Source organism: Podarcis melisellensis, assembly GCF_964234715.1.
Source record: "Podarcis melisellensis genome assembly, chromosome: 6".
Classification (NCBI taxonomy): domain Eukaryota; kingdom Metazoa; phylum Chordata; class Lepidosauria; order Squamata; family Lacertidae; genus Podarcis; species Podarcis melisellensis.
The window spans coordinates 38,177,404-38,204,064 of record NC_138538.1 but is presented as its reverse complement, the minus strand read 5'-3'; the positions used below and the strand labels follow the sequence as shown (position 1 = coordinate 38,204,064).

The window sequence follows — 26,661 nt, the reverse complement described above, 5'->3', positions numbered from 1 at the left end:
ATGATAAACAACGGCAGTTGAAACCTTTTGATACAGAGATGCTTTTATTTAAATGGCTTTAAAGATTTAAAGTGGTGTTAGTTTCAGGGTAAATGTAAAATGAGACAGTAATTGGAAGGTTTCCCTTGTACTTTTGGCGCTCATGGGAAATAATTGTTTTGTTGATTGTATGTTTGAAAAAGATTTGCTTATGTATGTTTGGAAAAAGATCTGCAGAAGCTATGGGCTGTATCCAATCAAGTCATGTTCAGATCAGATCTGCTGAAATCAACGGACAAGTTAGTAATGGCTTCCCTGATTATGACTAAGTATTTATGTTACATTTTACCTTATAGTCAAATGACTTACATTAAGATAAGGTATGTCCCAAAGGGAGTTTAAGATGGTGCATCATCTTTATTTCACTTCACAATACTTTTCTTCTCATGTAGAGAAGTGATGTTCATATGAGTGAAATATACTTGAAATTCTCCCACTGGATGTAGACAACTGAGGCTGAAATCCTGCGCAAGTTGCTTGAGAATAACTGCCACTGAACTCTACAGGATCAGGTTGTTAGTTTTCCTGTTCAAAGGACTTCTATGCACATGACCGCTTGTGATTCATGTCTCTATGTCTTGGACTGTAAGTGTAAATTTGAAACTTTTTGCAAGCAAGCTAGTAAAAAAAAACCTCTGTAGAAATACAATTTATGATGACATGGCCATGTCCACAAAGAACCATGCAATGAGTGGATTAAGGCAAGATGAAACCATTGGCAAGAGCAACTACTTACATTGACAGACTCTTTGCCATTGTACTTCACTCGGATCCTGGGCTCTTGTATGACATCCAGGTTGGACCCTGTGACAGTCAGAGGTGTGTGGCCGCTGTGGGGAAGCAGATGACATTGGGTTAATAAGGTTTGGCAAGGGGGACTGGGGCAGAGCCCATTGGCCATGTTTCTGGCAAATACAAATGCTTGTTGAACTCAGCAATATGTTTTCTCCAGGCTGTATAGGAACTAGGTGACAAACCGGATTAATATACCATCACCCTGACTCTGGCTAGAGCTGTCTTACAAGTTAATTGGATTTTCTAGTATCATCTGTCCCCCTAGTGGGCAGTCACCTCTCCCCGTAACATTTCTTAGGGTTGGCAGGAGGAAAAATATAAAGATCCAGGACTAAATAAATAACAACAATGAATTTGTTAGAGTGCTTAATGCTTTATACAGTGATGCATGCTCCGAAGAAAGAGAAGTGTCATGTTATATAGCTCTTGCAGTGAACAAGTTGCTGTTTTGCTAGCCTTCCTTCCTCTGTAATTCCCAGCAAAATTATTACACACAGGGCAAGAATTTACATGGAAGAAACGGTTGTCAAATAAGTGAAAAGAGGACTATGATGGCCAAAGCAAGTGACAGCAAAGCTGCTCATCAAGGAACTTGAGACCATTTCCTCAGCTGAAACACTCAGCACAGCTTAGCACAGCTCAGATCATTTGAAAATCAACCAGTAAATTTCTTTTTAACCTCCGCCGTAGCAGAGATGTCAGGGAGGAGTGGGGAATTATGGTTGTTCCACATTAGAAGTTAAAAAAAGACCCACAGCCAATCCAGCCTGCTATAAACACTGACCTTATGCAGAGCTTCTTTGACAACAGCCCTGCTGTATTTGAGAAAACCAGCCCCTCAAAATTCCTACGCAACTTATGAGTGCCTTCACAATCACACTTAGCCCAGTCTGAGTCTATGACTTGGCAGTCTACTGAATCACTTCTGTGCAATAAATGTTATCTTCAGTTTCTCCTGCAATGAATTTATAGTGTACCAGAGATCTGCTCAGCGCCAGTCACTCAAATTCTTCTCCCTCCCTTCACTCTATTTCTGGCCTTAGGCTGATGAGAAGGTTGGCCACTACTAGCCAAGTCTTTATTTTGTCTTCCCTACATGCAAAAAGCCAAAGTTTGACATGATCTAGGGAGGTTCATTAAAGTATTCTTATGAGGTTAGAGGAGGTTGGGGAACTGGTCAGGCAAGTTTCTTTGAAGATGAAGACCAGTTGGCCACTTTAGTACCCTGCCCTGATGAGCTTTTCAAAGCAATGAGCTGGGTTGCAACAGCTGCATCTAGGGGAGAAACAACCAAAAGGGCAAAAAAATGGGGCTGGGCTGGAAAGTTGCTGTGTTGAGTGAGTTGGAAGCTGGAGGGGAGATGTCACAAGAGCTGATGATAGAGACATGTCTTGCTCTGTGCTGGATTGAAAGCTGTGACTAATAGAGAAGCAATATATTATGGGGTGAAATGCTCTAAGCCCCTCCATCCAATGCTCAGGCTGTGTATATGTGTAAGTAAGACCACATATCTTCAAGCACAGTCCCTGTGCCACTGAGTGCACAGAACTAGTTTCCCTAAGGTGCTAGAAGTTTTAAAAAGTTTTCATACTGATCCCCCCCCCCAGTGATGTCTGGAGTCAAGGCAGAATCTCCTCTTAAGATTTCACTTCTGCTCATTTATGTAGGGAACATTTCCATCTCCCCAGATGTCCAGTTTTGTTTTCAGTGTGAAACTAGTGTATAAACATTTCATCCTTTGCGTGCAACTCTACAAAAGCTAAAAAAAGTTACAGCAGTGAAGAAACTGACCCAGCATTTTAGACAGTGGTCTATCAGATCCTGCACTTTAGAGTGCTCCTGGAATGTGTAGCTGTGAATCTTTAGGCAACTGGTATGTTTTGATCAGCTTTTTAAAAAAAATCCTGACTCTCTGGTGCTCTTAAGAAGGAGGCCTTAATGAGTAATTGTGCACTTCCTCCAGCAGATGGGAGCAATCACGGGGCTCCATTTGCTCTCCCAGAATCTCGTCACAGATTGCCATGGTTGTAATTGCCTCAGTAATTACAATTGAGTTAATAACTCTTATTTTCCAACTCAGGGAACAGGGATGTTCTAACTGCCTAGCAATGATGAATGCAGGTCTGTGGATGGGAAACATACTATTCCAGATAGTTTGTACTTTTGCATTATGTTGAACAGGAATGAAGTGGGATCCCCCACCCCCCACCACCAGAGAGACTTCTGAGCTTCTGCAACTACGTAGGAACATAGGAAGCTAATTTATACAGAACTACTGTTCAGAGGCCCAGCAATCATAGTGCACTGCTCTGAGGGGCCTAATTCATCAATATGGCCAGGTCATTTGAGTCCAGAAAATCCACAAGAATGGATGTCCCAAGCTTCTTGGAAGATCAGACCTCATCCATAAATCTGCAGTATTTACACAGGTGGAATAAATCCCCAAGGAGCCTGAGAAGCTGGGTGTTGACAATAGCGAGCAAAGCAATGGAAGGGAATTATAGATAATAGTCCTTTTTCTTCACATAAGGGATTTGGCTTTGCTGAACTGAGTCATAGACCATGTTTTCTTTGCTCTGTGTGTTTTTAAATTAGTGTTTTTAAAGTTAGTGTTGATTCTAGAGTCATTACTAATAAGTTTCCAAGGGCTGAGAGGGATAGGAAGCGGGAGAATCTGCAGAAAGTGACACACAGTTCAGGCTTTCATAATTCCTTAAAACTTTTGCTGTACTTAAAAAAAACACAATACAAGTTGAATGGACTCTTGCACTGTCATGTCTATAAAATATATTTATAGAATTTGCATCTGCAAAGAGGTATCTTCAACAAGAAACTAATTCAATCAGATTTTCCCCTTCTTAGTTTATAGAAAGAGGCATTTAGAGAGGAACTTGGAATGAATTAAAAACAAAACAACCATCCCCCCCATTATTATTTCAGTATAGCAATTATGAGCAACTGTTTCAATTGTTTTCAAACGATGAAACACTTTCAGCAGATACTAAAGATGCTTAATGGGTTTTGCAAAAAAATTATTTTAAGATTACTAATATCTATCCCTTTTATTAAAGACATTTGTGGAGACAAGTATTATGTGTGCCTTTTATATCTGCTCTAGAGAAGAAGCCAATATAATGGCAATTCTTTCCCACTCCTCCACACCTAATATTTGTTTTATTTGTTCTTTTTGGGCTTGGAACAGGCAATAGCCTAGCCAGAGGCACAATCTGATGAAAACGCCAGCACCAAGACTGAGAAGATCACTGCTCATCACCCATACTATGCCTGTTATCAGCTGTGTAGCCAAGTATGCTACTTTGAACTATGATACCCCAGGATACCAGAGTGAATCTGCAATTTCAACCTATTTCACGTCCCAATTACACACCTAAAGCAAAGTATCAAAATGGTATTGTCACATGAAACATAATCTGATTCATTTTACCGCACAATCATCTCTGTTTTTTAACTGCTACATGAGGTTGGACAACTGAGCACCTTCCGCACAGAATGGTTGAATTCTCATAGAACTGAAGCATGATCCAAAAGGAGACATTTCAATACATTTTCACTCACTTGAAGCCCCACTGAATCCCAAAACATTGCAGTCCTTGCAAAAACTGTGGCTTTGGACCAGGGCCATCTTAAGCATATCCGGCACCGTGGTGCAAAGATCCCTCCGGTGCCCTCCCCCCTCCATTTCCCAGAGTTGTCGAACTTTTCCCAAGCCTCTGCAGGGATTGCTCTCCTCCCGCGGTGGCTTGGGAAGGAAGCTGCACGCCCACCAGCCATATGGTTCATGGGGCACAGCTGCCGGGTGTGCAGGGAAAGGGGGAGGCTGCCAGCAAAGCTGCACAGCTCCCCCACTCACTGGGGCACCCCTGAGAGGCCAGCGCCCTGGCGCAATGCGCCAGTAAGCCCAATAGGAAAGACGGCTCTGCTTTGAAGCAATCCTTCCAAAACTACAACCAGCTTTGATAACTTTCACCACTGTTGGGAAGCTGGGGGATTAGCCATGTCCTAATTCTAACCATTTGCTCTCCTGGTGCTCCTGCTGTTAAAAGACTCCAGTTACCTGGCAATGCTCCACTCTGGATCAATACGTTGAACTCTGGGGTCATCAATGTACTCAAACTGCAACATGCTCTCTAACTGGGCCCGGTCCACACTGACTGAGACATGGACAGAGCCAAGACCATGAGTGGAAGGTGCCGACACACACACAATTTCGTTTATGGACCTCCTGTAAAAGAGAAGAGAGAAGTGGAACCTTTAACAAATAGGAAGGCAATCAAGGAGCAGCTAACAACAAGCACTCAGGATAACCCACAGATAAAATGAATTCATTGGGCTCACTCTACCAAAAACAAATGGGTGACAACCTTTGTAGAGAGATGTAGTGCCTACCTAACAGATATGGTAGCTACCCAAAGGCACAAGACAAATAATGCCACAGTACAAGGCCTATCCAACTGAAGGCATTACAACTTTTTGCATTCAACTGACACAACTCGTTGTAATATTAAGACTGGAACTTGCTCAGAGTTTTAAATTTGCTGTGGTGTTTCAAGTGTTCCAAGCATGTGGTAGAGTCCTATCTATTCAGCATCAGGTAGCATGTGGGTCCTTGCTGGATTAAAAACACGTTTGTGTGAAAACCTTTTTTCATGGAGGTCAGGCAAAAGGCTGACTAATGTTTATGTGTGTGAAAGAAGCTGGGGATGGAAGGTTTGCATGCCTCTGTACTCCTGACAGTTTGTTTCTCAACGGAAACAGCCTTCGATGGGTGTAGGTTTGAGAAAAGAAATGGGCAGGGAAGGGTTAATTAAGGACGCTTCCAGATTGTCACTATATTTAGGTGGGAGTCAATCACATCCTGACAAATTCCAGGCTGCGCAATTAAAGCTGATTTCGAGCTGTTGCAAAACAAACCTGCTTCCTCAAAAAGATTGAACTTTTAATGATAAGGAAAGTGATGGGACAATGAACAGGCAAGTGTGGGATAGCACTTGCTTGATGCCACATCATCTAATCTGCCTGCAAACAAATCAAGATGAATTAAATAGCCTATGTTGCCTAATCTTTCCATGAACAAATCAGGCGAAAAACTCATTAAACAGGTTGTCTAGAAGTGACCACTTTCTGCTCTTAGTCTGCTCAAATTCAGCCCCAGCAAAAGATATAGAGAACCTATACATTTCCCCTAAGGATGGGAAAGCAGCTAGGAGAGAGGAGTGATTCTGAGCTAGCAAATGTCAGGAAAAGAGATAGTTAAATCAGAAGAATTGCATGCCACAGTGAGTATTTGCCCCAGAAATACAATGCTGACATGTAAATGTGCAATCATACAATTAGAATTCTGAAGGTTCTTGGCCTTCTTAAGAAAAGCTGTAATAGACATGATTAACCATAATATATTAATAGTAATACTGCTTGGGTCAAGTGTGATGTTGGCACACAAAAACAGCAGGAAGATTCAGTACAAGGTATGAGATTCAAGTTAGACTGCAGTGATAAAAACATAGGTCATGTTGGAGCTGGATCAATAGTTTCAGCCCAACTTGGGGGGGGGGGGATTTGGAAAGAGGGAGGTTGAAAAGAACCTGCCCTCAAAAACTGGGATGGATAGGAGAAATCTCATGAGGCGGAGCTTGGCTTACTTTACTTAAAAGTGAGGTGGTGACAGCAGCAAGTGTGTGATGTGACAGGACTTCCTTATCCTACCATGGGGCATTCTGGTCAGCCTCAAGCCAGGAAATGAGACAGGAGCAGCTACATAAGACTTTTCAGACTTAAAAAAAGCAAGAGGAAGAAATATCACCACCTCATTTTTAAGTTAAGTAAGCCAAACTCTCCCCTCCCAATGCAAAAATGTCCAAAGTTTTCTCATGCCTCCTCTTCCAACAGCCAGTAAGCATTCTGTTTTAAAGATCATACAACTCAAATTTGTATGTGTGTATCATAAGCCCCACATCCCTGTTGCGACAGGCCATGGCTTGGCAGTCTCAGACTGAGGAGGAAGCGACAGAATTGGGGGAATTATGGGGACCGGGTATAGAGGATGCAGATTCTCCCATTTCCACCTCTTCTGCTGAGTGTAGAGCCTCATGAGGAACAACCCATTAGGGATGGTTGAGCCAGAGGTGGCAGGGACTGAATAGGAGTCAGAAGAATGAGTGCATTTCTCTTGCCAAGCACTGTGCACTACTTCAACTGATGGGAACAGATTCACTCACCCAGACAGAATGCATTCTTGCAAGGCAAAAGAGTCTTATGAGTAACCTTGCCACACCTCGTCTATAAAAACTTGACAGGAGGGGTGTGAGGACTTGTTGGGACATCTTTGTTGTTTCTGCTCAGTTCTAAGTTTCTAGCCTGGCTTCTGAATTATTGAATCCTACTGCTATTGAGTAAAGATCTCTAATGTGCAGTTAAGAGCCTCTGGTGATGTGTTGGCAAAAGTCAGTACATTCTCTCTCTCTCTCTCTCTCTCTCTCTCTCTCTCTCTCTCTCTCTCTCTCTCTGTGTGTGTGTGTGTGTGTGTGAGAGAGAGAGAGAGAGAGAGAGAAGACAATAGAAGAGGAAGGAGGAAGAAAGGGTAACAAAAGAGAGAGAAGGAATGGAAGATGCAAAGTAAAAAAGGAAGACTAAGTAGAGTTACAGAAACAGCTACAATTATTTATCTTGGGCTTCAGAAAAAGTCAACTCTGCTTAGAGCTGAATGATTCCTAGCTATTCTCTGTCATGTCCTAGCTATTCCCTGCCACCAGTGGCCTCATGTGAGTACAGGCATTTTAGCATGCTAGAGACCAGACTTCAGAGAAGCCTGCTTAGCCCTTGTGTGAGATCCAAAGCGACACATCACTGCTGGCAAAGAATTACTGCAAGCTCCCTGTGATCAGTTAATTAGCTTTCTGCGCTATTACCATGTCGTCATGGTGAATCTCCCCACTCCTCCGATCAGAGGCAGGAGAATAGAGGGAAGCTGTAATTATAGTGAATCTCATTAGAAACTGCTTCATCTAATCAGTCTCCCTGCACATCATGAGTACATGCCAAGTTCATCACCTACAAACCGTGCAATAAAAAAGAGAGAAGGGGGTGGGAAGAAACAGGCCATGTTATGACCTTGTATGGAAAGGCTGGAGTAAACAGCATACTGCTGGATTCTCAGCAGTGTTAGTTTACAGGTTATATGGAGTAATTAGATCAGTGAATTAGGAGCAATGCCTAAATATAATCATTTATTTATATGGATTATTATGCTGGACCAAGTCTGGCCTTGGAAGCCAGACTTGAACAGCACACTGAAATAAAATATTCTACAAAAATTCTACCTACAGACCATTATAAAATAATAATTTTGATTACCAGGAAAACTATTCCCTCTAGCAGAGTTGTAAAGGCTTACTGGTAGCTATGCCCTTGAAACCTTAAGCTGTTTGAATGGGACATTCAGCATTCCAGAGTCCTGGATGGCCAGAAAATTAAAAGAACGTATCCCTTCTACTTCTTGTTACAAAAGTGGAGCCCCCAAGGGGTACTCAAGGGCATGAGGTACTGGCACCTCTTTTTGTTGTTGTTAAAAAGTGTGGCACTTACTGCAACAACTTCATGGTGAGTACTGGCACCTATTTTTCTAGGGAAAAAGCATTGGCTACGTCCCAGCACTAGTTTCCAAGAAAGCTTCTACGCAAGTCAAGACTTAAAAAGACATCGGAGAACCAAAAGCTGTGAAGAAGAAATCTCATCTACAGATATGAAATAGGTGGTAAAGTTTAACTAAGCATATTCTGTTTTCCTTTTTATCTGTTCCAAAGGTATAAATGAACCCTTTATTGAATGAGATGAGGAAATACTAAGTCCATTAAATCCTACTCACTCATTAACATGCTGTCCCTAATCTACTGCTTCCCAGTCCAGGCATAAAATGGGTGCTCAGCTGTTTTATCTCTTCAGAGGCTGCAGAAAGCAGCAATTCCCATATATTATGCCTCCATAACACAGCTTGGGAAAAGCTGGTTTTATAGCAGGTGAAAGGAGAAAGCAGAACAGGCAAGTGACATTGTACTTCCTCATCTCACCAAGTTCCTTCTATCTTACAAACAATCAACAGATCCAAGTGGGGAAAATAGACCAAAAGGTGGAACCTAGCTTTCCACATCCCTTCTTGAACAATGCACATACATTTCCTACTCCTCTGAGCAACTATTTTATCACTTTTACTGCAGTTACATTTATATCCTACATTTCTTCCATCACGGAACTCAAGGCACTGTGCACAAGTACTGACTGGCAGTCCCTGTCTAGTGTTTTGCCAGCCCTGCCTGGAGATACCAGGGACTGAATCTGGGGCCATTTGTGTGCCACACACATGCTGCTCCACTGAGCTGCAGCACCATATGACTTCAGACTAGGCCCCGAGAGCACTTTTACTGTGAACATATGACATGTCCCCCATCCTAGGACATTTGAGGTGGGGATGGAGTGCCATGGAGCATAAGAGCCTCCCAAATTCCATAGCTCATCATGAAGCCTGGAAAGAATGTTTTTCGTATTATGAAATATTTGGAACAGTTGATAAAAAGCTACACTAGTACTACAATGTAGAAAGGCATATGTCAACAGATGCTTATTAATGATCACTGTAGCTCATATGAATGGTGCATAAATCAGGGTGTATCTATCAATGTACTGTATATTTTTAAAATGACAAATAATATAGTATGCATTTTTCCATAAAGAGTAAAAGTGGTGAAATATGGAATTCATCCCAGAAATAAAAACAGGTATTTGTTGGTGACAGCTCAAGTTTCAATAAGAAAAGAGTAACACTTTATCCTTAGTCTCTGTCAATTAGAACTTTCCCCACCATTCTGGCAACTGCCAATCTTCTGCTACATCTACAATCAGGATACCAAAGTGGAAAGAGATGCCTATAGTTCTTTCAGGATTGCATTTACTCATGAGACGAGGGGGGTGGAGATACTTTAAAGGGATTTTTACAACAGCAGAACATGCTTGGGATCTGCAGAAGGGGCAGGATTTTACTATATGAAAATAAAGCAATGGATAAAATGAATAAACATTAAACTGGCTCATTGCTATGCAATGCTCATTATTGTCAGTGACAGGGTAGCTTAAGGTGATTAAGAAGATATTGGGCATATTATAGCTGGAGCAGCTGAAACGCTGCCCATGGAAGCACAATTACAATAACACACACTGATATCCATGGACCAGCCCCCTTACCCATAAAACTCGCAGGTCTGGTTACCCAGCAACACCGATACACTGCTGCCAGCCCCCAGAAAATGGCCAGCGATGGTCACCATAGTCCCTCCTGACTCTGGTCCACGGCTAGGACTCAAGGTGCTCACTGCAGGGTTCTTGGAAAGAAAGAAAAGAACAAGATAATCTGCTATGGTGTGATGCTGTTGCAAATAAGACTACAGCACTAAGTTGCATTTCTATGTGAAGGTAGGTCCTTTGGTTGAAGACATGAAATACATGACCAAATACAGCTAGCAGGAAGAGTTTGTATCCAGTTGTATTTCTTTCTTTCTGCCCCTCCCCTCAAGTTTCTTTAATGTAAATAACTCCCCCAATTTGGTGCTTGGATGTGGGAAACTGCTATCCATACTTCTGCTTGTCCTGTGCCTCAAAAGCACAGATCTGAGTGGTTTCCCCTTTGCTCTAATCCTTTCCCCACTCTTTAGTGCTAAATTGGAGCAAACATCAATCCAGAGAACACCGAAATTGCTGTTTGCTCTGACTGAGCGCGAAAGAAGGGTTTTCCCTGGGGGAAAGCAGTGGGACAAAAGGAAGTGTAGATAAACCCTGAGGCTCAAAACATCACAAAACAATAAAAGTTGCTTAGCTTGGGCCTAGGCACTATTGTGAAGCCTAGCCATGTCACAGGATTTTCGTGAGGAAAAAACACTGCTTTGGACTCCTTGGACAAAAGCAATGGAAGACATAGTAACAATAAAATAAAACCATCAATGTCACAGATCACAAAAATATACATAAACATAAAAGTTTTATGAACTGTTAGGATTTGAAATGAAACTATTTTAGAGATTGCATTTCTCCCCATGCAGAACTAAAAGAATTAACGTGTCAATCAACGTGCTCATAATTAGTGACTGCTGCTTATTCTTACTAAATAAATCTGAATAAATCAGGTACAGCTTTGTTTTTAGTGCATGGATATAACCAAATTGTTTAGCTAGTCCTTTCCCCACAATGACTCATATCCACTGTTGGGCAACATCCCTTCTGAATTCCCTGAACAGTACCATCTTTGTTCAATAACAGACAGTACAGTGAATATGACACACTTCATACTACATATAGTATGACACTCTCAGATCATGGTATTTCCCAGAAGGCAGCATCCAAACTGCCATATAAAATTAACTCAGTGGTCAAACTAATCCAGTGCCCTGGCTCTGAAAAGTGACCTACACTGAATGTTTCAGATATGCTTTCCCCAGCTTTAGGGGATTGGAAGGCATTCAAAGAGGCTATATAAGGAACAATCAGAGGGATAGGTTTTATCCAGATATGAGACTTACATCTGGGCCTGAGTTTTATGCTACATAATGATGCTCTAATGACAGCATTGTAGTCTAGGTAGGTGATTGAACTCAGTATAAATAAGTGCTTATCCCAGTTCCTGCCTAGCCTACTGAATGGCTCTTCTGTGTCATGATTTCTCTCCTCTATACAATGTAGATAATGATGCTGACTTCTAGAGCAAAATGCTCTGAAATCTATCAATGAAAAGCACAGCATCGTTAATATTAAATAGCACTTAACACAGGGTGGTTACAGCCCTGAACTCCTAAGTAATGTAAAATGCACAATTCTATGCAATTTTAGATAACAATGGACAGGATGGCTATTGCAGAAACTGGCAGACTTTAGGTCTCACATGGTCTCCAAGGTGTCTTAGTTTGTTAGGCTATTTTGTTTCAGTTTTGAAGATTCTGGCCCTCATGATATATCAAGCCAAAATAAGGAAAAGGCTCAAAATTATGAGGAACAATAATAAGAAGCTCAAATTATTTTTGCTTGTTATGATTTCAAAGACAGAGCAAGGTTTTTGAGGGTATCTCCCCAGAATATAAATACTGTAAATTAAATGTAAGAGACCTAACATGCTGCAGTTCTCCATTCTTGAAGCTAATGTGCAAATTAGATTAATCCCGCATAATGAAGTATTCAAATTAGTTATGACTCTCGCAGTATCCTCTAGTGCTAAACAAAGTCGCCTTTCCTTGGGCCAACAGTCCCCCATGTTTTGGCTAGCAGCCAATTTTTTCACTGTGATTCCCCATGTATTTTCTGATACACTTACCAATTATTATACTGGGATAACAAGCTTTGTCTACATAAACAAGGAATTTCAGGGTGTTTCAGTCAGACACCCTTACTGATTCTCTTAAATCACTGTTTTCCTCTATGAATTGTGAACATCTCACCTAGAGTCACAACCCTGCTGCTGCTTACGTAACGGTTTGTCCAAGGATGAAAGGGGGATGACAGAATTTACCTTGCATGGGGTGATTGACTCCTATTTTGCTTCAGTTGATTACTCACCTCTTGAATCAGCCTCAGAAGACTGTCAACCCAATATAACTGATGTCTTATGGCCAAATAAAATGTGGCCATTTTACATTTGCTACTTCACGTCTAACCTGCTCACACATACATGTATAAAGTGGGAAGGGTGTCTAACTGTCATATCAAAAAGGAGCACTGGTGTGGAGAGCTAAACCTTTTCTCCTCTGGCCCTTTGATCAAGCTCCTTTTTCTCCTGCCAGATTTAATACCAGAGATGAGGAAGACTTAGAAAAAAGAACACAAATGCTGGACTAACTACACAGAATCAAGACTGTGCAAGGAGAAGACAGTGGTCGTAATTCTGCTCCCCTTACCTACACATTGCCTTTAATGTTCAAATTAGACATTCTCTGCTTTATACATGAATGGGAAAGACATGTGAACAAGCAAACGGGGCAGCTGCCATCATATCTAGTTTGGCTGTAAAACATACAAGCAAAATCTGTTTAGTGTCAAGTATAGGAAGAGAGTGTTGAAGCTGAGCCCCACCTTCTGCCATCTCTCCATCTCATTACAATATTTAAGTACCACTGACTTGCCTTTATGAAACCTGTGCCAACAGAGAAGCAAAAAATATATATCCAGGCAACAGGAGAAGGCTTCTTCCATTCATAAAAAGGCCTTGCAATGCAAAGGATGATAACTTACAACATATGTTGAACAAGTTGCTGCAAGGTGTTACATGGAGCTTCATCTTCACAACTGCCTTCACTCATGCACTGGCTATTACATTACATGGCCTTAGACTGCTGGCCTTCTGTACAGTAAAAGAATTGTTCTTCAACAACAAGCAGTTTGACATGGACCAATACAATGAATGCTCTGTACCTCTGGCACTAGCAGCGTGACTTCTTCTGATGCTGAAGGGTTTGAATACAAAAGGCAGTTCTAAGCTGGGCGAGGAAGTCCTATGTTCGGTTTGCCAGATCGAACTCGGCAGACTATGTTACAGAATATAATGACTTCTATTAGACTTTCTAATAAATTGTTGCAGGTGAAACCTGCCCCCACTGCAGGCACTATTTACATAGCTGTCAACATTTCCCTTTTTTAAAGGGAAATTTCCTTATTCTGAATAGGATTCCTCGCAAGAAAAGGGAAAAGTTGACTATGATGCAACATCCTTTTCCTTTCCTTTTTTTCCTTCTCATTCCTTTCAAGAAGCACAGCTACCCTACACTCCTCTTGCTCACATATATTGCCTGCTTCTCCTAGAGTGGGAAGGGGGCAGGCCTCAGGCCAGGGGCCTCTGGGCCTTTCTATCTGGCCCTCAGAACTCTCCCCAGACCACACTCCTCACTGACCTTGCTTCACACCTGAAGTGTTTTGCTTGACTGGGATGAGTCCACGAATTCTGATAATGCTTTTTGATTACTTGGAGGATTCAGAGGAGTGTGTGAGTGCATGTAGCCTAGGTTACATAGGCTTAAAAAATCAGATTACTAGTCTATCCCCTGCAACTGTCCTAGAAAAACCGGGACATCCTGTTTTTTCCTGTGAGACCACAGTGGCCATTTTGGGCACCGCTCTGGATTCATTTTGGGATGTTTGGAAGCACTTACTCTATATAAAAAAAGCAGCTTCATGCAAGCCCTATATGGTTACTCTGGATAAAATTATCACTATGGATCAGGGATAGGCAACCTAAGGCCCGGGGGCCAGATGCAGCCCAATCACCTTCTCTATCTGGCCCGCGGACGGTCTGGGAATCAGCATGTTTTTACATGAGTAGAATGTGTGCTTTTATTTAAAATGCATCTCTGGGTTATTTGTGGGGCATAGGAATTCATTCATATTCTCCCCCCCAAATATAGTCTGGCCCACCACATGGTCTGAGGGACAGTGGACCAGCCCACGGCTGAAAAAGGTTGCTGACCCCTGCTATGGATGGTTTTCAACTAAGGCTTACTAAGAAGAGACCCATTAAAATTAAGTTACATGACTAAGTTAGGTCCATTAAACAGGTCTACTCTGAGCAAAACTTCTATGTTTATCAACAAGCAAGGCCTCTCAGTTCAAAAATATGCCTGTAAGTATCTTCAAAAGCAGGCCTTAAGCTCTTTAAACAATTTTGTCCTTAGCATCTGAGGCAGCCTTTAAAGTTATGGCTTGATTCATCTCTAGCACCCATGGGTGCATATTTCTTTAGGCTTTAGCAGGATTTCTTTAGGCTTAAGGAAGACTGTGTGCTTCTTCAATGAAGGGGTCCCCCCATCACATTACATATAGCTTTCTTGATGCAGCACCAAATGCACCAAGATGTCACCAAAGCAATTCCACCATTGCCTTGGTGTTTTAGTAATAAAATTAGAAGGCATAATAAAATAAAATAAAATATAATAAGTAAATAAAAATAATAAAATGTTTTCTGCTAAGATGATCCTTAGGGTCCCTTCCAACTCTACAGTTCTGTGATTCTGTGAACTCTGATCTCTTGACTCCTTGTCTTCTGCAAGCTGTTCACGTGCCACCATTAAAGTAATATTGTGCCACCACTAAATTAAGTTTCCATTCTAGCATGTTGCTCATAACAGTGATGGGAAGGCAGGTGCTAACTGACTCATCTATCAATTACTATACAAATTGTGGACAATTGGTAAGCACTAGCATGCAGTCAACACAAAATCAATGAGGCTGGATAAAATGCCTTGTTTAGGCAAAAGAGGGAATGCAGAAAAGCCCCAGGTGCGACTTGCAATCATATGAACAAAATGGTTGATAATTAAATAACAGAAGAGTGCAATGATCACTTCAGGAATGGAAGGCTGCAATGAGGAACTCTGGATTAAGCAGATAAATGGAACCTCTATTGAATTAGCATCCATTTGCTACCTAAATGGAGAAATACCACTGTAAATCAAGCAAAGATGCAAAAGAAAGTGGGGGAGGATTGAGGAGAGAGATAGAAGAGAAAGAAATCTTTACTTTTCAGCGTAAGCAGTACAAGAAAACCTTGTTTTTAGCAGCTACACAAAACTATTCCATAGTGTTCTGAATGCATGTGTAACATAATAGAAAGAGGCAACTCCATAGATTAATTCTATTAATTAAATTCCAGAGTAATAAGTGTTCTCATTATTCTTTCCATTGTGAAAGTAGGGCGTGGGGAGAGAAAGAATTATGCATCCTCGGCAGGATGACAAAGAGGGAGGGAGATATCAAAAGTATTGCAAACTCACATTGCAAAGACACACTTTGGCACAGAAGATACCTGTAAGCGGTAAAAGTCAGCCTTACTTTTGGGTGAGGATATAACATGATTTTACAAGGCACTAGTGTAAGCATAATACATACACTGTTATGTATGTAACAATATAAGCATAACACATAAACTGATAATAAGCAGTCTAGGGGCAATGAGAGATTTAAGTTTGACAAAACATTTGGCCCACAAATTAATCACTAGATCGAACCAAAGTTATGGTTGATGTTAGGGCCCCACATTACCTTTAGTTTGTTAATTTGTGTTTTAATGGTTGGATTATTAATTTTCCTTTTTATTTGTAAACCACTTTAAGCAGGCTTAAGTCAGGCTTAACAGAGGGCTTCATGGACACACTATTAGTCTGGATCAGAACCGAGTTTCCTTTATACAATGTGGACTGTAATGTTTAAGTACTAAATCCCAATTTTAGTTAATGTCTTTTTATTGCATAGAATAGTGTAGTCATAAGGGAGAAAGTTGTTCCATGATTCTTTTTTATATGCTGAAATTATATTTCTTTCTACTATTTTTATCCACTGCTTCTCTCACCCCTAAATAAGTCTTCGTTTAATTCTTCTTCATTTCCCCGTGAGTTACACAACCTCTAGAACAGAGTTTCCCAAACTTGGCTCTCCAACTGTTGCTGGACTACAACTCCCATCATCCTTAGATAGCAGGACCAATGGTCTGGGGCAGGGGTCTGCAACCTTTAAGACAAAAAGAGCCACTTGGACCCGTTTCCGAAGAAAAACAACAACTGGGAGCCGCAAAACTCGTCATTATAAAAATAACTTTTTTGTCACCTTTTTACTATTTCTTTGTTTGACCCCTCATAATTACTCCTCCTCATAGAAATAAACGTTAAATTAACAAGTTACCTTTTTGTGTGTGTGTGTTCTTCACTCCCCTTCAAAACAGTGACCAGCGTACATGCCCCCTTTCAATGCAGTGACCAGCGTACATGTCCCTTACAGTGTAGCGGGCGGGCGGACAGGAAGGTGACGTCGGGACGGTGCGTGACTAATGCATGCACTGCCCCATGCGACGTCACAGCCAGTACAGCGCCCGCCACAGTGGAGAGTGTCGGGGTGCACAATGCGCCTCCTCCCCTCGCTAGTATCTGCCCCGGAGCCGCGGCAAAGGTGTAAAAGAGCCACATGCAGCTCCGGAGCCACGGGTTGCAGACCCCTGGTCTGGGGTGATGGGAACTGTAGTCCAAAAACAGCTGGATACCCCAGTTTGCGAAACACTGCTCTAGAAATGCAAAGCCTTGCATGACCAGTGGGAGGAAAATTGCTTCTCCTATAATACAATGGACAAATACATAGAGAATTTTAAGGCCTTCGGTAGTAAGTAGGAATGTATAAATTCATGACTGCTCTTTTTTTATCATTCAAGCAGGTGGAGAGTACATGGCTGTCTAAAGCAGTGTTTCCCAACCGGTGTTCCGCGGCACACTAGTGTGCCGCGAGAGGTTGCCTGGTGTGCCGTGGGAGGGAGGCGGGCGAGTCGGGCGGCACACGCGGGGCGGCGAGCGAGCTCCCTCCCACATCCCATCGCCGGCTCTGCACCAGGCGGTAGAGCTCGGCGAAGTCGCCACGCTGGAAGGCCAGCAGCGCGCGCGCCTTGGCCAGGCTCTCGCCTGCCTGCGCCTCCAGGCACGGCGCCTCGGCATCAGGCGGCAGCGAGCCCAGGAAGCGGCCCAGCCGGCCGGGGTCGCCCGCCTGCAGCAGCGCCTCGCACACGCACGAGACCTGCTCCGCCGAGAAGCGCGGCGACTGCGGAGGATCGGGCGCGGCGGAGGCCAGCCCCGCGCTTGGAGAGGACGCAGCAGCTGTCGCCAAACCCGATCCTCCTCCTCCTGCTCCGCCGCCGTCCTCTGGCTCTCGGCCGGGAGGAGCCTGCGGCGACGGGGCGGGCGCATAGGCGCCGACACCATGGGGCCTGAGGGGGCCTGAGCCCCCTCAAAAATTTTATTGGGGGGGCTCTGCCCCCCAATAATTAAAAAAATTAGCGCGCGCCTTGGCTCCCTCGTCGCGCGCCTTGGCTCCCGCGGCCGGCGAGGGGAGCCCGGGCTGCGCGCAGCAGCTGCCGCCGCCGCCGCCTCTCCTGGGGGCGCCGCCTCCCCGGGCGGGAACGCTGCGGGTGCGCGAGGGAGGAGGGCGGCCCCCGGGGGCTGGGAGAGCCGGGCTGCCGTGGCCGAGAGGGCTGCTCTGCCGGGCGCCGCTGACATAATTTAAGAAAATTATCGCGCGCCTTGGCTCCCTCGTCGCGCGCCTTGGCTCCCGCGGGCGGCGAGGGGAGCCTGGGCCGCGCGCGGCTGCTGCTGCCGCCGCCGTTTGTGGTCATGGCGGAGCTGCCGCCTAGGGAGGAGGGGAGAGGGGGCTGGCGGGGGGGGGGGCAGGCGGTGAAGGGGGCTTGGCTGCCCCTTGCAGGCTCAGGTGTGCACAGGTGGGTCCCTGGCCACCTGCATCTCTGTGTGTTGATCAACTGGAGGGGGGAAGGCAGGTAGAATTTGCAGCCTCTCAGGCCAGGAAGGGGGAAAGATTTGGGGTCTGGTGAATGTCTGGTGCGGTTCTTGTGACGCTCTGGCCATCCTGGGGTGTCCCCGGAGAAGAACTCAGAAAGGCCTGTGGGAAAGATCTGAGCCCTAAACTGGCTTTTCTGGTTCCTGGAGGGAGGCGAGAGCTGAGCTGCCGGTTCTTAGGAATGTCCTCCTCTCTCTCTCTCTCTCTCTCTCTCTCTCTCTCTCTGGCTCTTCCCGCCCAGGGCTTGTGGGCATCTGCTCTGAGAGGAAGATGGAGGTGACTTCACTTAAAGGTCATGGAATCATAGAGGTGGAAGGAACCCAAAGGTCATCCAGTCCAACCCCCAGCAATTCAGGACTCACAGCTAAAGCATCCCTGGCAGATGCCCCCCCCCGACCTCTCCCTAAAAGCCCCTTCCCCTGTCTGACTGCTCTCACCACCAGAAAGGCCTTCCTAATGTTTTGTGGGAATCTCCTTTCTTGTTTCCTTATATTTTATTGAGAGTATTACAAGGAGTTAAATTGGCGGGGGGGGGGAGGGGGAATAAAAAGGTTACACGCACTAAAAATAAATAGAAGCAGAGTAAACGAGCAATAACAAAATAGCAATGGAATATAATTAAGCCTACAGAGCTATATATGCAAATGGATCTACTTATTCTTTCCCTTGAAGATACATTGATTCGTTTGTTACTGTGGTTTCGATCAATACTTTCCAAAGATCTTTACATTTGTCCATGCATGATCTTTGTCTGAAAGCTCATGGGTTGCAGGAGTTGTCATAGGAGGTTATATTTTTGACCTTCCAACTGTTATGGAAATTACAGGGGGGGCACATATTTAAAGTTGTTAAATGTTGCAAATATTATGCCTGAATGTACCCTTTCAACTTGACAGCTCAGGGAAGTTACCTAGATAAAATCCTGTAACACAATGTATCAGCCTTAATCATTTTGCAGATGTTAAGGGGGGGGGCAGAGCCTGCAGCCACCATCCCTTTCCAGTGGGGAGGGGGCAGAGGAAAGACAGGAAGCTTTTCCCTGCAGAGTTAGACCCCTTGGCTGCGTGGCCCTCGGGTCCCTTCAAACTCCTGGGCGTTTTGCTGGTGGGGGGCTGCGTGGGGGCCTGGGCGATGTCAGAAGAGGAAGCTTGCAGGCCTGGTTGTCTGTTGGGGGCAGCCGGGGGGCTCGGCGGGGCCCGCGGGGAAGGGGGCCATGTTCGCGGCGCGCGGGATCGCGGCCCCCCTCGCCCGCCTCCGGCCCGCTCCCCTCCCCCTGCGCGCTGCCCTAGCCGTGCGGGTCTCCTCCCCCTGCGCCGCCGTCCCCTTTCCACATCCTAGGAGCCGCGGTCCGCCTACCGCCCCCGGGCTGCGGCGCGGCTCCCAGCCCGGGCTGGCCTCCGCCTCCTGGGACGCGCGCCCACCCCCGCGGCCCCCCAAACTTCGGAGCAACTGAATGCTTTCCCATGTAGAACAGTCCCTGCAAATAAAAACCTAGCATATTTGGAAGAGGGATGCTAGCCTAACCATTACCTTCTATGCTGTTACTATTTTTTTTATTTTTTTTTACATAAGTAAAAAGTGACCTTTCCCCATCTGGCATGGTGGTGTGCCTCGAGATTTTTTTCATGAAACAAGTGTGCCTTTGCCCAAAAAAGGTTGGGAAACACTGGTCTAAAGAAACAAAGCCCAGGTATCATTATGTGCCTGAGTAATAAAGGGGGAAAAGTAGAAAAGTAATAAAATTAATATATAAAACTATTCTATCAAAATACAAAAGGAGTTGTTACGCGTTAAATCTTAATGGCGAGCGCAAATATGATGTCCCCCCCCCTCCATTTGCTGGTCACTAGAAAACACTTCTCCACAGCCCTCTCACACAACAGACTTTACATTTCTTAACAACTTATCACATAGATCAAGATATCACATGAAGCTGCAATTTGGGGACAGTCACTGGCACTGCAATGGAGCCACATTTAATTTATTGTGATATGCTTTCAAATACTACTTTACTAAACTGCGACCAAGCTGAGAAGAAGTCGAGGAAGACATATCCAAGTTAATGACAGTAATGCAAAAGCAAATGATCGATCATATCCTGATAGCAGGCCCTCCAAGTGTCCCTATTTTCCAGGGACATCCCTGATTTAGAGAAGCCATCCTGGTTTCTGATTTGATCCCGGAATGTCCCACTTTTCCTAAGGGCGTCCCTATTTTCATTGGAGAAATGTTGGAGGGTATGGAGTTATCTGACCCCAGAGCTGCCTGAAGGCAATCCTGTATAGGAAAGTTTAATGTTTTATTATGTTTTTATATATGTTGGAAGCTGCCTAGAGTGGCTGGGGCAACCCAGTAAAATGTGTGGGCTATAAATAGTAAAATTATAATTATGAAATGGGACATCCCTGTTTTTATTGGAGAAATTTTGGAGGGTATGTGATAGCTGGTATGCTAAACATGATTACAGTTTCTCAACTAAACATTTGCTGGATCATCATCAAAGCATGGATAATAAACCATTTATATACCTTTGGAAAAATTCTGTATCCCCAGTAAATATTAATTTGTAAGAGGTGGAAAGACTCTTTTTCCTATTTGGTAAGAATTTGACTGCACTGGTACGGTACTTACCACAAATGTGTAATGCTGTGCAGACTTGGCCACAAATTCTGACTTGCACTCTCCGATGCAGAGAAGTGCAGGGCCGGAACTGATGTCAGGCTCAGCCTGTCCCATCTCACACACAATTCTGAAAATGTAAAATCCATAGTGAGTCTTACAAAAAGAAAGGAAGTTGTACCTAGCTGTGTTCCCAGCCCCATCATTTTCAACCTTGATCCTCTCATCTTCTGAATGAGCTCATGATAGAGTCTTTCTTTTTTCCTTTTGCCATGCAGTAATTCAAAGGGGAGAAAGTCAAAACTAGTTACAATTATTGCAAGCTGTAAACTTGAGTGCTAAGCAAAGCACAAATGGCAAATATATTAGCCTATAGAAGAGAAAGTGTGAAGTCCTTGAATTAAAAGATGAGTTCATTAACGGAATGGCTCTCATTGCAGGTCACAGTTTAATGAACAACAGGCACACATACACCAATGGGGTACGATAAACTCTGCAAGTTGATCACAAGAGAATGCTCCGATAGTGATGAGAGCATGAGGCAAGTGGAACATAACATTGGCACAATGATATAATATTCACAGATAAAACAGCTACTGTTCTCTCTCTCCACATGTTCAATCAATGCACGAAGGAGATCATTGTGACTGCTGGTCCCACTTTTCATACAACAGGCATTATGCACAAATGGACCCTGTGCACAACTGTACATGTGATCAAGAACCATTCTTATGCCCCCCTCCAAAAAACCAGAGATTGGGGTGGGATGGGGGCTAGAATATATGCAGGGATGTGGTGTGGGACCAGCCACAATGACTGACTAAATGGATTGAATGCATTGAAAGCAGTGCCAGATTTACGTATACGCTAAACAAGCTATAGCTTAAGGCCCCACTCTCTTGGCTCCTCCCTCCCCCCAAAATTCACTATTGCTATATTTCTTCTTAATTGTATTTCAGTTCAACAATTACTTTGATAAAATACATATTTTGTTATGTGCAAATGGGCTTTAGATACCTATTAGGTCCATAAATTACCACATAGCATATATTCAACACAAAAAACAGCGACAATTTGTTGTTGACAAAAGACAGCAGGACATATAAAGCGCCCCCTTACCTTCAGGAGCTTAGAGCAGGCATAGGCAAACTCAGCCCTCCAGATGTTTTGGTACTAAAACTCCCATCATTCCTAGCTAACAGGACCAGTGGTCAGAGATGATGGGAGTTGTAGTCCCAAAACATCTGGAGGGCTGAGTTTGCCTATGCCTGGCTTAGGGCCTCATCAAACCTAAATCAAACCTAAATCCGGCCCTGATTGAGGGGGAGCATAACAGACAACTAGTACATGTACGTCTCTTTCTGTCTCCTTTATATTTTCATTGCCATTATCAGGCTGAAACAGGATGAGATGCTCCTTTAAATAGGGCTGCTGACAAAATCTGAGCTCGTATTGGAAATGAGGGTGAGTTGGGATTCAAAGTAATGAAAAAGGGTAGTACTGTAACTCACAGTGAAGAATGTATCACATGTTGTGCCATACAACTGAGTGGGTGGATCTACAGCTAAAGTGGGGGTGATTATACTACCAGATACAGTCCAGATCTCTTTAGCAAACTGTCCGTACTTCATGGTGCAACTGTGCCATATATATATAAAATGTGGTTTTTTTGTGTGTGTGCGTGTGTGTGTGTGTGTGTGTGTGAGAGAGAGAGAGAGAGAGAGAGAGAGACCCACTTGATTTCTTGCAACACCCCTGCTTGCTGTACTGATGGCAGCTCATTCTGTGAAAGCACAATAACAACAGCACCCTATACCATCCTACCACTTTCTGCAGCCTTAGTCAAATCTCCTTCCACAAAGAAACTTAAATAAACCACAAAGAAACACTTTAGACATCATCTTTGAAAGAGGCTTAACATTAAACACGTAAATGCTACCAAATGTGAGATCCGCTATCGCTGCACATCACAGCAACACAAGCTCTTCAAAGAGTTGTTGCCCTTGGAGAATCATAGCAGTTGTCCTGTATTCCTAAATCCTTTGTATGGTCTTCTCTATCATCATCTTAATCATGGATTATGTGCGTGCCTCTCTCTTTCACTCTGATCAAAATAGAGCTTCTTCCTTCTCCAAGCTTACGCACTAAACTCAGTGGGATTCATTTTGGTCACAGTATATAAACAGAATAAAAACCTACTGAAGTTAAAGAATCTCCCACAAATTCCCCTTCTTCTCAAGTATATTTGAATGCTGATTTAATTTGACTTCAATAAATAATGATGTGTTTTAAAGCTGTGTTATCAGCATCATTTTTGTGTGAATTAGATATATTAAGGACACTTCTGTGATTGTTTAACCTCCACTTACCTTGCAACCTATCTTAAATTCACCATGCCACACGCTACAGAGCTTCTGAAATCTAGTTGAGCATGCATCCGGTAAATGAGCTGATTTAGATGAATTGACAAAAACTTTGCGATGGTTTAGCAGGATTGCACCCGCCCCTGGTATGTCTGTCCCTCCTCCAAATTTATAGCTGCCTAGATTTAGTTTGCAAATTTTGCATGGTTGTTTTCTGTATTTAATATAGGTTAACCATCATGTGGTTTGGGCCTACACATATTAGATTTTTCAAACATAACCCCTATGCAAACATCACATCCATCCAAGGATGCAGGTTTGATCCCTGTATAGGACAGCTGCATATTTGTGCATTGCAGGGGGTTGGACTAGATGATCCTCAAGGTCCCTTCCAACTCTACAATTCTATGATTTCTAAGTACCCATAGACAAGACAGGTACTTCCTGGGAAAGTGCATTATATAATGCTCTTGATGATAATATACAAACCATGTAGTTTCTCACAGTTTTTCAAAACCCTATCCAAATTTACTCTGAAGTAACGGTACTTCAAACATTCCACTGGTCTCAAAACCACATAAGAAAGCACGGCTGTAAATTTTGCAACCTTTTGTGTCTCTGACAAAACACAACTTGTGTTTTCCATGGACTGAGATTCCATTCCTTTTAGCAGCCTTTAGTTAAAGCTACCTTTTCATTCTTCCATTTCAGAGGCAGAATTTATACCTTTGAATAATAATGCACAGTTATGACACCCACAGACAAGTAAGAAATTAAAGATGGGATATTAATTGCTATGGTCAACCTAATCCAAAATAGAAATCCTAATTCAGGCCAAAACTACAGGTATCATGTTAAAAAAACCGACACTCTTAGAAGAGCTATAGGGAGCAGATTACTAGGTTAAGTGGCCCTTTAACCAATATTAACCTAATTGCCGGCTGATAGATAGCATGCCTAGAACATGGCAAATCATTACAGTCTCAGGATTCATTCTGCCCACAGAACCCTTAAGAGCGCCCTTTTATCTGGATTCCTATTGAAAAGGCAGCCAACACTTGCTGTTATCTGCCCAGGATAAATGTTTTAATGATGTTAACAATCTTTGAAAGCTTGAGAGCTCTAATTAGAATTACGATTATAAAATCAGGGTTTCATGCCACCATCAAAAGAGGATAATTTCAATAATCCTCCATCCCTTCTCCTAAAAATAAAACAGAATATTACAGTTTATAACGTGTAATGGCTGTGCAAACCCATTCCTACTACAGCTTATGATGGCATTAGTACACGGCCTCAAGCTATTACTGTAATAATAATGTTACTTTGCTCTTCTATAGAATCTTTTATCCCAGGATCTAAAGGTACTTTTCAAGCACTAGGCCACCCACGCCACCACAGGCAAGAACAATAGATAAATATAGCTATGCTGATTTTCGAGAGGAGACAACTAAGGCACTTAGTAATTTAGTGATTTGCCCAAGGTGAGTTAGAGCTAGGAGCAGAATCTCCTGGTGCAACCATTTGAATGCACTGCCTTCACCAAAGCAGGAATGATTTTTTTTTTTGTCCTGCACAGTACAACATTTGCTAGCACTGTCAAATGCATTGCTTCCACCCACATCACTTTAATCTTCAGGGATCAGGCCATCAGAGAACAAGACTAAGAAGGTCTCCTCTGCCCACCCCCTTCATATATCCTACAATCATTAGCATCTACTTTAATACAGAATTGTTGCAGCATAAAGTTTCTTCTCTTAAGCTGCAGCTTTGTCAGTGGGAAATTACATTTAAATGCTTCCATGTATTTTTCAAAAGGCAGCAGCTCCCAGCAAACAGAAATCTTGCAGAGCAGAGTGAGAGCTAAACTTCCTTCCCAGAAATGCTACTTTTCTATTTGCAGCAGGATATGCGGAGAATAAGGATAAGGATAAGGGACATGGGTGGCACTGCAGGTTAAACCGCAGAGCCTAGGATTTGCCGATCAGAAGGTTGGCGGTTCGAATCCCCGCGACGGGGTGAGCTCCCGTTGCTCGGTCCCAGCTCCTGCCAACGTAGCAGTTCAAAAGCACATCAAGTGCAAGTAGATAAATAGGTAAGGTAAACGGCGTTTCTGTGCGCTGCTCTGGTTCGCCAGAAGCGGCTTAGTCATGCTGGCCATATGACCTGGAAACTGTACACCAGCTCCCTCGGCCAATAAAGCGAGATGAGCGCTGCAACCCCAGAGTCGGTCATGACTGGACCTAATGGCCAGGGGCCCCTTTACCTTTATGTGGAGAAACAATAAAAAGGCATCTCCTACCTGCAGTCGAATGTAGTGCTCTACTCTACTACCTCATCCTGCTTTGTATATAGGCCAGGTGTTAAATCTTAACAGGAGTTTATTCCAAAGTATGAACACTGATAGCAGTAACCTATAGGGAGCAAGATTGTCTGAAGAATCTTCCTAAACCTCATTGAACTTGATTACTCAAAGGAGAAGTCAAGCTGAGAATATTACCCTGTGCTTTGGTCTATGCCTTTACCAAGAAGAGCTTTATCTTGCTTAGTAGTTCTCTACTATTATTAATTTCCATAGGGATAACCATGTTAGTCTGTTGCAGGAAAAAACAACAAAAAGCCAGTGGCAAAGACTAACAAATAACAAACAAACTTTCATGGACTACATTCCACTTGAGACATGGAATGTTATCCTGAGTTACAGGAAAATATAAACGTTTAGGGACAGGAGTGGGATTGTAAACAGTGAGATTAGAACAAAATTAAATGCAGAAAGTACAGATGATGACAACTATGTTATTAACAATGGCTATTCACACAAAGAGGGCTTTCTGTAACTGACCTTAAAGTTACACTCCTGAACAATGGAACATCAAACGGAGACTTGTCATATGAAACTGCCAAATTACAATGCATCAAGATGTTCAATACTATCACCTGCGGACTGAATCGGGACAAAGGTAGGCTGTTGTTTTTAAAATTACACTACATGTGTCAATTGGATTGCCAATGCCTGCTATCAACAACTGTTTTCGTGTGAATGGCCACTGTAAACAATTAGCATTATCTGAATTTTTCTGCATTTTGTTTCCTTCTGACCTCAGTGTTTACATACAAATGCCCAACTATGTGTACATATTTCTGTAATTTAGGGTATTACGTCACATATCTGATGAAGCAGGCTGTGTCAATGAAGGTTATGCCATAATAAATGTGTCCATTTAAAAGGTGCCACAGTATTCTTCCTTGTTGTTCTTTGCTGCCACAGACTGTCCCTCTGGAAATTCTTAAAGTTTCTAGTCAGTGGGTGAAAACAATGCTTAATGTTTTCTTTCTTACCTTATGCTGCATGGATGAGCACTTACTGACATGCTCCTCCTTTCAGTATACTGACTCCCCCCCACCCAAAGGAAACTCCACAAAAACAAACAAATAAGCAGCTAACACGAGGACATGTGTCACTGGGAAAGGGTTGTTTGCC

General features: G+C 43.2%; 1 protein-coding gene across 2 annotated transcripts in view; it reads right to left on the bottom strand.

Annotated features, from left to right (window-relative positions):
• The window catches only part of PLXNA2 (plexin A2), a 392,250-nt gene that overhangs the window by 74,674 nt on the left and 290,915 nt on the right, over positions 1 to 26,661 (bottom strand). For both annotated transcript variants that reach the window (XM_081916268.1, XM_081916269.1), the window contains exons 14-17: positions 20,830 to 20,947; positions 10,087 to 10,223; positions 4,910 to 5,077; positions 776 to 869 (exon numbers count right to left, since the gene is read on the bottom strand). In XM_081916268.1, coding sequence (XP_081772394.1) covers positions 776 to 869; positions 4,910 to 5,077; positions 10,087 to 10,223; positions 20,830 to 20,947 — 517 coding nt within the window. The remainder of the gene's footprint in view (positions 1 to 775; positions 870 to 4,909; positions 5,078 to 10,086; positions 10,224 to 20,829; positions 20,948 to 26,661) is intronic.